General features: G+C 44.5%; 1 protein-coding gene across 4 annotated transcripts in view; it reads right to left on the reverse strand.

Annotated features, from left to right (window-relative positions):
• Positions 1-1,085: 1,085 nt before the first annotated feature.
• Positions 1,086-13,403, reverse strand: part of TYRO3 (TYRO3 protein tyrosine kinase) — a 42,938-nt gene continuing 30,620 nt past the window's right edge. For all 4 annotated transcript variants that reach the window (XM_027881721.1, XM_027881722.1, XM_027881723.1 and 1 more), the window contains 7 exons: positions 12,231-12,311; positions 10,491-10,583; positions 9,880-10,001; positions 9,467-9,576; positions 7,954-8,113; positions 6,408-6,544; positions 1,086-3,541 (listed from right to left, as the gene is read on the reverse strand). In XM_027881721.1, coding sequence (XP_027737522.1) covers positions 3,166-3,541; positions 6,408-6,544; positions 7,954-8,113; positions 9,467-9,576; positions 9,880-10,001; positions 10,491-10,583; positions 12,231-12,311 — 1,079 coding nt within the window. In that variant the 3' untranslated portion in view covers positions 1,086-3,165. The remainder of the gene's footprint in view (positions 3,542-6,407; positions 6,545-7,953; positions 8,114-9,466; positions 9,577-9,879; positions 10,002-10,490; positions 10,584-12,230; positions 12,312-13,403) is intronic.

The following is a 13,403-nucleotide window of genomic DNA, read 5'->3' on the forward strand; positions in this document are numbered from 1 at the left end:
TCACAGCACTGTCTCCAAGCAGACGAAGGGCCAGGCCAGCTGTGTAGAGCCTCTTTGTGATTTAAGAGCAACACATGGCAGGGCATTTGGGCTGGACCAGAGCATCTCATCCTTTAACAAAACACATAGCCAGCCCCCACCTCAGACCCTTGTCTGGTCCCAGCTGAGGCAATGCCTTCTCTATTCTGGGAAGCCATATATAATATTCCACATCTCTGCCTTCTGACTCCCTTGTTTGTTGTCTTGACAGCTTTCCCCATCTGTCTCCATTTTAAAATCTCCTTCTCTCCCTCTCTTCTCACTAGCTCTTCTTCTAGTGTCGCTTCTCGTATTCACAACACAGCCTCATTTGTACCTGGTCTGTCCAAGCTTCTGTGTGAAAGGATTAAATCATCACTTGAAACAAATCCAAGGGACATCACTGGGCACTGGAATCTTAAAATATTAACAATACCAGCCACTTTGTGCTTCAGAAGTCATTTTTCCTGCATTGCAGATGGGGAGTGAGTCCTAGTACCGTTTACCATCACTCTTCCTCTCTGCGTGAGTTGCAGGCAGAGGGCGTGCATCATGTTGTTTGCTGATGAAGAATAAAAGCATGAGGTACACCTTTTCTTCTCAGCGAGCTGGAAATCCAGGGGCTCTTTTATGTTGTGCTTGGAACATTTGACTCAGCAGCTGAATTCTACCCACCGCCTCCAAACCTCTATTCCGCTGAGAGCACTGCCAGCAGTTGGATGGGTGCACACAACAGTTTTCAAGAAGGAACTGACACAGAGGTTTTGCATTCCCAGGTAGGATGCAGCATGTGGGCTTCTCCCCAGGTTCCTGCTCAGCGGTGGCTGCAGAGTCTCTCTTTGTGGAACCACCGGCCCGTGCTCATCAGATTTTGGCCTTCACAGTCTCAAGGTTGGAGCGATGCAGAATAACTGTCATCTGGGGAGGCCAAACATGTCCTCTGCCTCCAAGAGGTAGCCCAATCATTCTTGGTGAAGGCAAAAAGATGGCTTTCAGCTGGGGCTAACGTGTGCTGTGGCCCCACACAGTTAGTGAGCATCACACAAGCTCTGCCACACATAAGAGGCTGGGACTCAAACACAGTACATGTTTTATTATTAAAAAATGCATAAAAACTAAAGACATGCTTCCCAGAGTTAAGAGTCTATATGTACATCTGCGCTTCCCAGGCAGTTGCAGGGAGCTTAGTCTTCTGCCCTCACTGCAAACATGCATTGCACAGGTGTTTGTTACCCTTTGTTAGGTGTTCTCACCTGCATTTACAGCATTCCAGCCAAATGAAGAGAAAACCCTGTACTGCCTGGGGTGTAATATGGTGCAGTTTGTATCTGTGACTGAGAAACCGTGCTGAACTTCTAGAGACACCTGTAGGACATCTCTGTTCAGTAGGAAACTTTACAGAATGGACCCATGCCCAGGTAGCAGGCTGAAATTCCCCTTCCCTAGGAAGAGCTCTCACTAAGGGCTGAAACTGGACCTGAATTTCATAGTTAGATCCCAAATTTACAATAGGCAAATACCGGGCATCAAAGGATTGAGTGTTCTGATACCAAATCTACAATCTCATTTGACTTACTGGTCCCACCTTTGCCAACTCAGCAAATGCTGGCGTTTGTGGTATTCCTATCTGAGGAAGTGCAATGTGGAATCCTAAGTCTTGTGATACTGCTGAGTTTTCAGCGCAGTTAAAATCAAAGAAATTAAGATCTAGCAAATATTTAGGATAAGTAGAGCAAGATGTAACTGCACTTCCTTGCTGGGAACCACTGCACAAAACAAAGGCTGATTTACAGTAAAATATTAAATTATTAAAAACCACACAAGCATTTGCAGTTACAGTGAGTCAGACATGCTGATTGGAAAACAAAACAAAACCCAAAGAGCAAAACCATTAATTTTGCCCTGTCTGGAAGGCTGCAGTGATACTAGTCTATGTTTTATGTGACTTTTACAGCATACCAGAAAACCTCCTAAATAGGAAGGCCAGTGGTTCTCAAGCTTTTTCATCACGAGGCCTTTCTCTTCAGAGATCTCCCAGTTCATCCCTTCCCCCAACTCACACATCTTCTCAAAGCTGATTTCACACCGTCACTATAGCAGCTACAGTACTTGGTTATTTGAAGAAGTCATAGGACTAATAAAGAGAATGATTAAACGAATCTGATTTTGAAGCGAATGCTGGAACCTGTTCCTGCTGAAACTGAAGCAAGTCTGCCATTCTGTATCTCAGCCGCCTCCCTCCTCTCCTGGAGGGCAGCACTTACCATTAATTGGCAGTGTTTCTCCATACTGCTGTTAAGTCCTCTCTACACTGCTTCCTTTCCATTCCTTTGAAGTTGAATTCTGCCTTCACACATGCCAGCTGCTCTCACTCCCTTTGCATTTTAACGTCAACTGCAAGTCTAGTCAGGCCTGAACTGGCATCAAACGGAAGAAATAGAAAGACATAAAAAAGGTACATGGGATGAAAAGGAATGCTGGATTTTTTTTTTTTTTCTAATTTTCTTTCTCACCAAAACATCTGAAACTCCTAAAACAGCCCTGGACCGAGGAAGCGGCAAATGTCACTGCATGAAATAAGCCAGATGCTCAAATTCAGTGCTGGGTAGAAGCAGATCTGCTGATCAGTTTGAGAACCACTGAGGTAGGCAACAAGTCTAGGCAGTACTGCTGAGTGAACACGAGGGGAATCTTGCCCTCTTGTCCTGAATGACAGTGTAAATACCCACTAGTGTTTTCAGAGGTACCAGTCCCAAAGTCATGCAGCCAGGATTGAAGACACCATCTACACAAGAGCAAGCACTGACTGAACAGAAGGTGTATTCAGTTCTGCTCCAGCATTCAGTGAGAAGGAGCAGAGCACAGACTGACTGCCACCTTAGCTCTGAACTCCTTTCAGCAGGATGTGGTCAACCTGTAATCCTACTGCCCCTTGCCCCAAATCCAAGGGGTTTTTGGGGTTGCGGTTCTTCCAAGCTGTTTGCCACTGCAGCCCACATAGGTGGTGAAAGCTACAAAAGCTGCTCAAGAGCTCTGGCCAGTTCTATTCAAAGCTATTCCAGATCCAGCATCAGAGCCTCAGGCGACAGGGCATCGTGCTGCACACAACCAGTCCCAGGAAAGCAGAATGTCACTGCTATGTACAGGCTAACAATTTTTCCCTCCTCCTGTCTCTAGCTCATACAGCAGGCTTTTGTCCTCCCCTTCTTGCCCATCTGGATGCCTTTCACCCTCAGCATCATCTCCAAGGCACAAGGGGCTCATGATGTAGCGATAGTCACTTGTGACAGCAGCAGCTGCCCCAGCAACAGTCTCTTCAGCATCCATATTTCCAAAGGAGGCATGCAGGGCAGGGTCACTTGCAGATGCCTCTTTGTCCTTTCCAATGTTGACATAGAGAGGATCTTGACTGGAAGAGAGTGCGGACATCCTCCCACGAATCATTTCCAGCTGGGACCGGAGCACTCCAAAGCTGGGGCGTAGCTTGGGCTCAGGGTGCCAACATCTACACATGAGATCGTAGCTGCAAAATAGAGGAAGACAAGAGCCTTGAGAAGCAGAGCAGCCACGCCCTGCACCTCTGAAAAGGGGCTTTGGGCAGTGCAGCTTAAAAAGCACAGACGCTTTTCCCAAAATCTATCACTTTGGCCTTGCCCGGGTGATACAGCATGAGGACGGCCATTATGGATCTAATTTCTTGTCCCCATTTTCAGAGGCATTCTCACTTTGGTCAAAATAGTTATTTAGACAGTATCAAAAACCCCAAAAGCACTGTCAACGCATGCTGAATTTCCTGGTAAAACCCTTGTTTTGCTGTCTGTAGGGAGCTAAAATAGGATGATGTGACATCACCTAGTAATAGCTTTTGAATTTATTCGCAAAAAGTATCCTCACAACCTCTGCCACATCTGAAGCCACCCCTCCAAATTTTAGTTCAAGAGCAGATAAATCACAAGAAGAAAACAAATATTGAACTGTGGGAGGCACAAGTTATGTCCAGAGTATTCACACTGTGTTAACTCAGTGCTCCTGGAGTAACTGAGGTGTGCTGCAGTTTCTGCCTGACAGGTTGTCAGCAGGACTGGAGAAATGCACATGGGGTTTGTTTAGAGGCCTGTTAAAGAATGGACAACAGCTTCACTGCTGGAAGAGGGAGGCTGAAATGGCCTTTCCACTACAAAGATACCACTCCCACGCAGAAGATCTGTTCCGTGCCTCAGGCCCCATCCAGAAGCGTTTCTCCCTTCTCCTGTGAGCCACTTCAGCTCTGGTTGAATAAGGGCCAGCATGAGGAGACACTACTGACTCTGATGGCCTGTGCTTGGGCAAGGGGAGAGAAGATCTGCTCCCCTGTGGCTGCTTTTCCAGCTCAGTGTCTGTGCTGGCTGGCCTTCCACTGGCCAGGTCTCGGACTGGAGCATGGCCAGAGCCATTGTCCTCCTCCTCTTTGTGCATCACCCACAAGACTGGCAGCTGCATTCCTATGGTGTTATTGTTGCCAGTTTTGCAGGGAACAGTAACAAAGCACAGTGCTGGTGCTGAAAAACACTGCACACAAATGAACCTCAGTTAGACTCGTAAATGGAAAAAATCTGATATGGCTGCGAAATAAAGCATTTAATGATGGGTTTTATTTTACTTTTTGTGTTCCTTGCCTGCTATCAGATTTACAAGACTGTTTTTGATCTCACACTACTCTTACAGAAAGCTTCTATGGTTCAGTTGCCTTAATCCTGATTAATCCTTCACTAACAGTAGAAATAATTCTAAATGCTCCAGATAAAACACAAACTTCCTATTCTGTGTAACTAAATTAAACACTTTCTTTTCCCCTCACTGCCAATCAGCAGAAATTCATTTGAAAGAGAGGTAGAAAACTACTGGCTCTACTCAATCAGCTCTAAAACTCCATTTCCCAAGAACCCTACTTCTGATCATGTCCAGTAGCAATCCTTAGGGAAAGCATGTAAACTGAAGGTGGGTGTGTAATGAGATCTTTCTGGTATATTCTCTCAGCTCTCAACAACCTGTAGCTCAAGGGCCTTGCAAAATGGCGGTTGTACCTTCTCAGTAGTTTTTGATGGATTTTACTCTAATGCCTACCTAGTAGGTTTTTTAATCTCTTCTCTACTTTCTGTATCTATAACATCCTATAGCCACAAGCTCCACAACTTGGAATCGAAGCTACTCACAGCAGTAAAGATGAAGACACGTAATGAATTTAAGCAGTGATATAACAATGCTTTCATTTAAACTCAGTAACAGTTAAAATGAACTGTCAAGAAGATAAAAGTGTACAGCTTTTTTTAACAAGAGTACAGATTATTATCCACGTGTAAAAAAAAGGAAAAGGAGAAAGAAATCGCACGAAATAATCCACCATCAAAGCAGGAGGAAAGAGGAACAACAGAGGACTTCATGTTGTCCATTTTGCATACATGGAACTGCTTGAAAAGACCACTAAATTCAGTGCTCATAGTTATGTCCTGCTTTAGGCACAACACAGAGAAAACAGACTTGCTTGGCCCTCAGTGAAATGATTTCTCCTTGTCCAGACAAGGCAAGCTTTTACCCTGGGATAAGTTATGGTGACACTCCCTGAGAGATCTCAGCCCCACGTGTGGAGTCCAGGAAACTCCAGCCACCATCCATGGAGCAAGGGCTCCTGAGCAAACATTTCACATAACATGCTGCCCAAGAATGGTGCTTTGGCTGCAGGACTAAGGCAGGAGCACAGGCTGCAGCATGTGGTTGCCTGATGCCCTGATGACTATGCGAGTCCTTCCTGTAAGTCTATAAATGTCTGAAACCACTATCTGCAAGACTGTCCTGGTTTTGCTTCCACCTGTAATTTACAGCGGGACACTGACCTACAGAACTTTAGATTCAACTATCTCCACTTTTCTCTTTCCACCTGCTGTTTCTGAGAGTAGTAGATCCAGTTTTGAAGACTGAGCCAAGCTTTGAAAGACACATGCAGGCCACTGCCTCTGCAACCCAGTTTCCTTGTAGTCTTGCTAGACTGCCTTCTGTTCAGCCTTCAGGGTGTGCCATGAAACTCATCCCTTTGCTCAGATGTTGGCCTGAGAAGGCAGGGAGTAGTTTCTATATAACAGCTATATACAGTCTCCACAAAGCCAAGAGCTGCTAATGTTGACACTGTTCAAACCCTTGAGCCAAGTTAGCTGCTTGTGTAGTTCCCACAGGATCCTGGGAGCTCTGCCAGCAGAGAATATCTGGTAGCTAACCCAGAGACTTTCTAGTGAATGCCTCTGTGTACTAGAAAGTGGATAGATTCAGATCAGCATTCCAGCCAGATGCCTCTGTTTCCTTCCAGCGAGCCAAACTTCTCAAGAAATCATATGTCAGCAGGGTGAGGGAGTACTCACACATCTTCCAGGCACTCCGGTGGCTGTTTCAGCCTGTTCCCACTGATGAGGTAGTTGTAGATTTCTGCATTCTCAATGCCAGCATAAGGAGTTTGCCCTCTGGTCACAATCTCCCACATGGTCACCCCGAATGCCCACTGAAAGAGAACAGCACATAAAACAAGTGTACAGAACGTTCCCTGCTCACTGGGGTGGGGTTTCAGTATGCTCAGACTGTGCTGACCCTCCCAGTCTCGGGTAATGTCATATGAACAGCAGTGATGCAAGGACTATCCAAACTCTAGCTAGACAACAGAAATGACCCATCAGATGCAGGTGATGCTGACATACCATCTTAGGAGATGGCTGAAGGCCCTTTCTAGCCCCATTCTGCAGTAGAGCAAGGCAAGATTTGGGAGCTGCTGCTGTCTTCCACCTGCAGACCTCTCGCAAGCATCTCCTACTCATGGTTCTTTAAGGTATGCAGTATTGCTTTTGTGGTTCCCAGCTATAAGAAGATTTTGGTTTGGGGCTCACAAATCAGTTTCTTAATTCACTGAACCAGATTCTGAGCTTCTAGTAATGTACAGGCACAAGTGAAAGCAGAGTTTAGCCAATAAGCAGAGCAAGGAACAAACCATTTATGGCTCACCTTCATTGCTGCTCCACACTGTAACAATCATACTTGTACAATTCAACTGTGAGGTTTGTTAGGTGCTAAAAATTATTATTTTCATAAGCAAACCCCTGCTCAGTATCTATTGTAAACTGGCTGAACTAGTGATCACCAATCACTAAAAATTGTCTACAGTTGTTACAGCAATCACTGAGCAACACAGCAGCCACATTGCAAGGCACTCTCCAGGTACATTGTGACATGGATAATGGGAAAGGCAAGTCCACAGGACTGAAGGACAAAACTAATGTGAAAACGGACAAAACTAATGTGAAAACAGACAAAAGGCAGCAAGGAAGAGAGGAGATAGTATCAGAAGAAAAAAAAAAAAGAACAACAAAAAAAAACCAAGGGAAAATACGCAACAATTTCAGATGAATGGGTTTAGCCTTGCTCCCCAGGGGCAAAGTTATGGGGAGTGTCTACGCACTGAAGTATTCAGGTCTATGAAGTTCAACCAATGCCTCCTGTAGCACAGAGAACCTCTGCTGCACTTACATGTGGGTTACATGCACTTCAAATGTCACCTTCAAACTGTCATGGAGAAGAGAAAGCAAAAATAATAAGAAAGAAGAAACTGCATAAAGAAAGAGGAAAAGGAAGACGAGCAGGGGAAAGGTGAAGAAGAGGATGGGGATAAGCACTGAAAAATAAAGGACAAAAGGACAAGAAGAGGAAAAGGGTTGATGTCTTCTGCAATATGCCACTCTCACATATTTTTAGTCTTGAGTTCTGACAACACTGAAGGCAGAGGTAGCACCATCCCTCAAATCCAAGGCAAGCTCTCTTTCCTGTCACCAGGGTCTTTTCCCACATTCACTGGATACAGAAAGATTCCTCCACTTCAGCAGGAATACAAGTGGTCCCCAAATGCATCAGAGCAAAACTCACCACATCGCTGTGCGTTGTGTACAGATTATCTGCCAGACTTTCCAGAGCAAGCCACTTCACTGGCAGCTTGGAGGCACATCCCTGACGGTAGTAGTCTCCACTGTAGATTTTCTTAGAAAGTCCAAAGTCTGCAACACTCACATTCATGTTCTCATCCAACCTATGGGAAAGTTTTCATGATTGAGGAAAGTATTTTTTGGCTACGTCAGGCAAGGAAAAAAAAAAACCAAACAAACCAAAAAACCAGTGTTCAGGGAACTGAAAATATAGTTCATCAAGTTTTACCGAAGAGGATAATGATTTCATCTACTTGATAATCGATGTGGAACAGCTTAGTGGTCTCAAATCATCTCCTTCAGACTAATAGGGATATAATTAGGACTAATGAAGTAAGGAAATGGCTATGCTCAGATGGTCACCTCTGTTACACAAAGAAAATTTATATACTTTCTGTAGTTTCCAAGATTATCACAGGACATCTGCAGTGCTCAGTGCCACCACCAAGGCCTGGTGAATGGTCTGAATTGCCCTGTCACCCACTTAAACCTACAAACATTGGTAGGCAATGCAAGTAAAGCCCACAAAGACTTCACGCTCCCAGGCCTCATAAAGGACTCACTGCTTTCCCCAGAAGATGTGCTGAAACATGCATTCAGCTTCCTCTGGAGGAAGTCTGCAAAAATAGGAAATCAGAATGGGTTTTCTTGTAAATGTCAAAGCAGGCTAACCTATCATTTTTCATTATGACTATTAGGCTCTTATCTGTACATCTGGACATTCAAATGCCTTTAGTAATCTGTGTCTCATTGCAAATTTTATCAGTTGTTGTGGTTTTGTTCAGAGACAGAGTTCTGCCTGTCAGAATGACTTGTTCCTTACTCTATTCTTAGGGAAGAAGTAGAGTGGAAAGAAGAAAGAGGACTTCTCTATTGTTCAAAGCGGTCAAGTCAGTTTAGTGTCAAGAACAGTGAAGTAAGATCACACTGTGTGTTCACCATTTTTAAAGACATTCTCCACCAGCTTTCAAGGAAACTACATTTCTTATATTGCCATAATCAAGTCCTCAAAATAGATACAAGAAATACAGACTTCAGGCTGCAATGAAAGTTTTTTTCTCTTAACACAGCCAAACCCATTCTCTTCTGTTGGTTACATTATACTGTGGAACCAAGAGCCTATATTGACACACAGCCACTAGAGTAGCTTCTAATTACAAACATATATTGTAATCAACTTTATGAAACTATATGTGCAGACCAAGGATGGAAAAGTTCCTTATAAAAAAGGTTTATTTGAAAACTCAGAGGGCCTTCAGGAGTCGCTCCTTGCCCCCAGCACCACCATCACACACCTCACTACCCTGGCCATGGCTCCTGTGTCTATTGTCACTCAAATGCAAGGATCATTATTCTCGCACAGAAACCCTCCCCACTTCTGTCATGCAAAAGTTTTTCTCTTCCCTTCCTCACCCACTCTGGTCTTTTTTTTCCTCTAAAAACTTGTGGTCACTTACATGCAGTTCCGAGCTGCAAGGTCCCTGTGTATGAAATTTTTTGAGCTCAAGTACTCCATCCCACTGGCAATGTCAATCATGAACTTGAGGAGTGTCTGAACAGGCAAGTTCTGTAAGAAATAACAGTTTAAGTTCTGTTCCTGGAAGCTTTCAACACATACGGCAAAACTGCAAAATTTGCTGCTAGCTTAAAGAGTAGAGATGGGGAATATAGGGAGGGGATGGAATGGAGGAGCTGGTCCTCAACATGCATGAAATTAAATACTTCAGCATCACATCTCACAACCTTCTCTGGTATATTAAAATACAGTCATCTGCCAGCGCCTTTGGGAGGCCAACCCTGACGTGCTCTGAGTACATTATCTGAAAATCCATACCCTTCCAGAAGGAATTCTACTGCAAGACAGACTTACAAAAGGGTTTTCCCCAATCCGTGACATCAGCAGAAAAGCATGGAGGTCCCCATGCTTCATGAAGGGCAGGATCACCATGGGAATTGGGAGACGGCCTTTGGGACGGCTCCTTAGACTGACTCCTGATGAGGACACACACAGAAAAGGGATGTTAGCAAACAGATCACTCCCAAGTGGAATCTTAAAGGTTGCTGTGCCTTTCTCTTAAAAATCTGGTGGAAAATGTGCAGTTTTGGCAGGTAGATTCCATGCTCCAGGCCCCTTTCCATGACTTCACGCCGGGAGGTGTTAAAGTACCCCTAAGCCTGTTTGTTTCAGAGGCATTATTAAGTGCCTAGCGCCTCTCAGCTCTTCTTGCAGAACCTGCTATAAATGTTTCTAGGATCACTCCAGAGCAGACAGCCCCAAACCCCAGGCTTTGCAGTAGAATCTACACATTCTGGAAATTGCCTGTGTTCCACAGTGCCCCCCCACAAATGTCTTGCTTCTTACTCGGCAAGACAGAGGTGGCTGTGCTAGCACTGCTGATGAACAGCAGTGGGGAGTGAGGCTGTGTGGGATTGTGCAGGAACAGAAGGTGCTCTGTGGCACAAGCAGCAATGCTGGCTTACCAATCAGTTTAGTGACGTGGGGGTGGTCAAATTCCTTCATACATGCAGCCTCTCGCAGGAACTCCTCAATGTCAGTCGACGTAAAGATGTCCGCTGGAAAAAGTGACTGTAAGTTTTCTTCCTTTGTGGGTGGCTCCAAGGGACTTTACAAATAATAATTATCAGAAGCTTGTTCTTTGTGGCACAGCACATCCTCTCAGACCTATAGCTAGATAAGCCATTTTACAACAAAGCAGAGCCTGACACTCTCCCCTGGGATGGGCAGCAGTAAGCACACATCAAGGACATTGGGTAAACTGGTTCTTGGCTGCTGATTAGCAGCTCTTTTCTCAGTAAGAACTTTCCCTGGAAGCTGTGCAAACCATGTAGGGGTTAAAGGTGTAAGAATTAATTAGGTGAAAGAACTTAAACTACAATGTCACAAAGAGGAGACATCACACAAGTGAAAGAAAACGTTTAAACTGAGGAGATGGCCTGATGCCCCTGGCTGACACAGCAGACCCCAATTCACCTCTGGTAAGGATGGCATGAAAGATCAGTGGTTCTCTGTCTCTTAGCATACTTTAGTCTTCTAAGGTGCTAGAGGTATGATTTCTTAAATAACCACACTACTGGAGAGAGTGGACCAAATTCAGCAGTGACATACATCAGCATAAATTTGGAGTAAATTATTTCTCATTGCTATTACTCCAGATTTATGGAAATATATCAACATAATGAAGAATTAGCTCAGTCGACTACTTCCCCCACTTCTGTAGCTGTATTTTAGCAGGAGTCCCCCAGTCCTGCTGCAAGATCAGACTCAGACCTGTAGGGGAGTATTCATATTATCTGCTTTAGGCAAGTAATTTCAATATGATTCAGAAGACAAAAGCATATTCCCTTTTTACAGTCATCGGAGAAAGGAAGGTGCCTCTGGAGGCTGACAGATTGTTCCTAAGTTAGATGCCTGAAGGTAGACAGTTGACTACACAAAAGCTTGCAAACTGATTAGAATTATTGCTGAAGCTGGATTAAATTGATACAACTTACACTAGTGTGATACTAGGATATTTAGTACAAGCTGGTATTCTGTGACAGCAAACTGAGCTCCAGAAGTAAGTGAGTGTGACTCTGCTTTCAGTCAGTCTCAGTTAATTTTTGCATTACAGGCAACAGGGATGAAATAACCTATATAAACACACATATATGCACATACTTGCTTTGATTTACACCTATCTCTTAATTGCTTTTCTTGTTACAGACTTCTACCTGATGAACGTGTTAGTTGCCCTTGTTATGTATATTCATCAAATGACAAATCAGAAGGGAGTGAGACTACTTAGTCAAATGTGCCTGACTGAGATGAGTTAGCTTGTCACTGCATTCAGCCCAAACACTCTTCTGTTTATTCCAGGATATATGCTTGGAGGAACACTGTCTTTCACTGCTGAATTATTAGGGCAAAGCAGACCTGTCTGAGCTGTCTGTGCCACATGACACAGTGGTTTTGATTGCACTCACCATGTGGTAGGTGCTGTAGGAGCAACTAGGGTGGTATAGATCTTTCCCTGAAAAGCTTCCACCACAAAAAGACTGACATGAAAGGGATGGGAGACAGCATGGGTAGAGTGGCAAAGTTGGAAGCTCAGAGAGGAGTAAAGAGCATCAGGAGATGTTTGCTGACAGCAGAACAGACAACATTTAATCCTTCCAAGCTTTCTTTTCTTAAGTAATTCAGGTAGCCCTGCTCCCACTTACCTTTCAGCATCTTCACTGCAACTTTCTGGAAAGAGCCATCATCTAGCTTTAGTAGTGCCTCTCGAACTGACCCAAACTCCCCTGTGAAATGACCAGAGCAGGTAGTGAGGGAACAGCTTCTTGTGAAGAAAGTATGATTCAGAGCAGGTTCCCTTCAGGGGTTACTGGAAAGAAAGCTGAATAACCATAAGCAATGCTTCATTTTTCATTCTGCAATTCCAGACATCAACTTTCAGCATATGTGTGCCTAGAAGAGGTAGCACTACCGGTAGATAAAGATAACTGGGCTGGCAATCCAGAAGGCAAAGGAAAACAAGAGGGGTAAAAAAGCAATCCCCAACCAGACACGATGCAGAGACAGAGTTTAAGTTGGGATTGTAGGCAGACATTTCTGGGGAAGCGATATCATGAGGGATGAGTCTGAGCAAGGTTCTGGTCAGAGAGGAGGCTATTAGCTGAGCAGCAAGTGGATGGGTTGGCTGAGGCTCTCAGTATTAATAGCCATCAGAGCTGAGTGATGGTGCCAGACTAAACCATTTGAAACACAGTCAGCCTTATCTCTCAAAACTCAGGGAATGACTTCTATGAATCACAGTCGACCAGAGAAAACACAGACCACCTACTTGTGTGTGAGTGATACGCTGATTCACAGGAGGCAGTGTCTACTCTAGTGTATTCTCTAACAGAGATAAGAGGAAATGCAACATGCCAAAACCTCTTCAAATTATTTTGGCCCGAAAAGGCTTTATACCAAGCCTAACAGCCCCTTTGCATTAGATCTGGCTATAGATTTGCTCTCCCTAATTTTGTAACTGCCTACTCCACCCAAAATGCATTAGTATGAGGAACTTTGGTACTGAAAAGAAGGAAGCAAAGTATGGCATTCAGGACACCCACCCCTGGAAACAATATCTTTCCACCAGCTTGTCACCAGCGTCCTTCACTACTGTATGGTACATGCTTACTACACAATAACCACAAGTAGTGGATCTGACCACAAAAGAGGAAAATGGGAAGGATCAAAGGCATTTCATGCTCCTTCCATACTATGGAGCTGTTGCTCAGCTGTAGAGTCAGCAGAGCCCAAGGTAACGCAGACTTGCCATCTTACAACCTGTGTGCTGAGTGTGGGGTTGAAGCAGTGGGGCCGACAACACAGATCAGATCCTGCCA

The sequence above is a fragment of the Empidonax traillii genome, unplaced genomic scaffold (assembly GCF_003031625.1).
Source record: "Empidonax traillii isolate 1590-97213 ecotype Southwest subspecies unplaced genomic scaffold, ASM303162v1 scaffold93:size1158651, whole genome shotgun sequence".
Taxonomy (NCBI): Eukaryota; Metazoa; Chordata; class Aves; order Passeriformes; family Tyrannidae; genus Empidonax; species Empidonax traillii.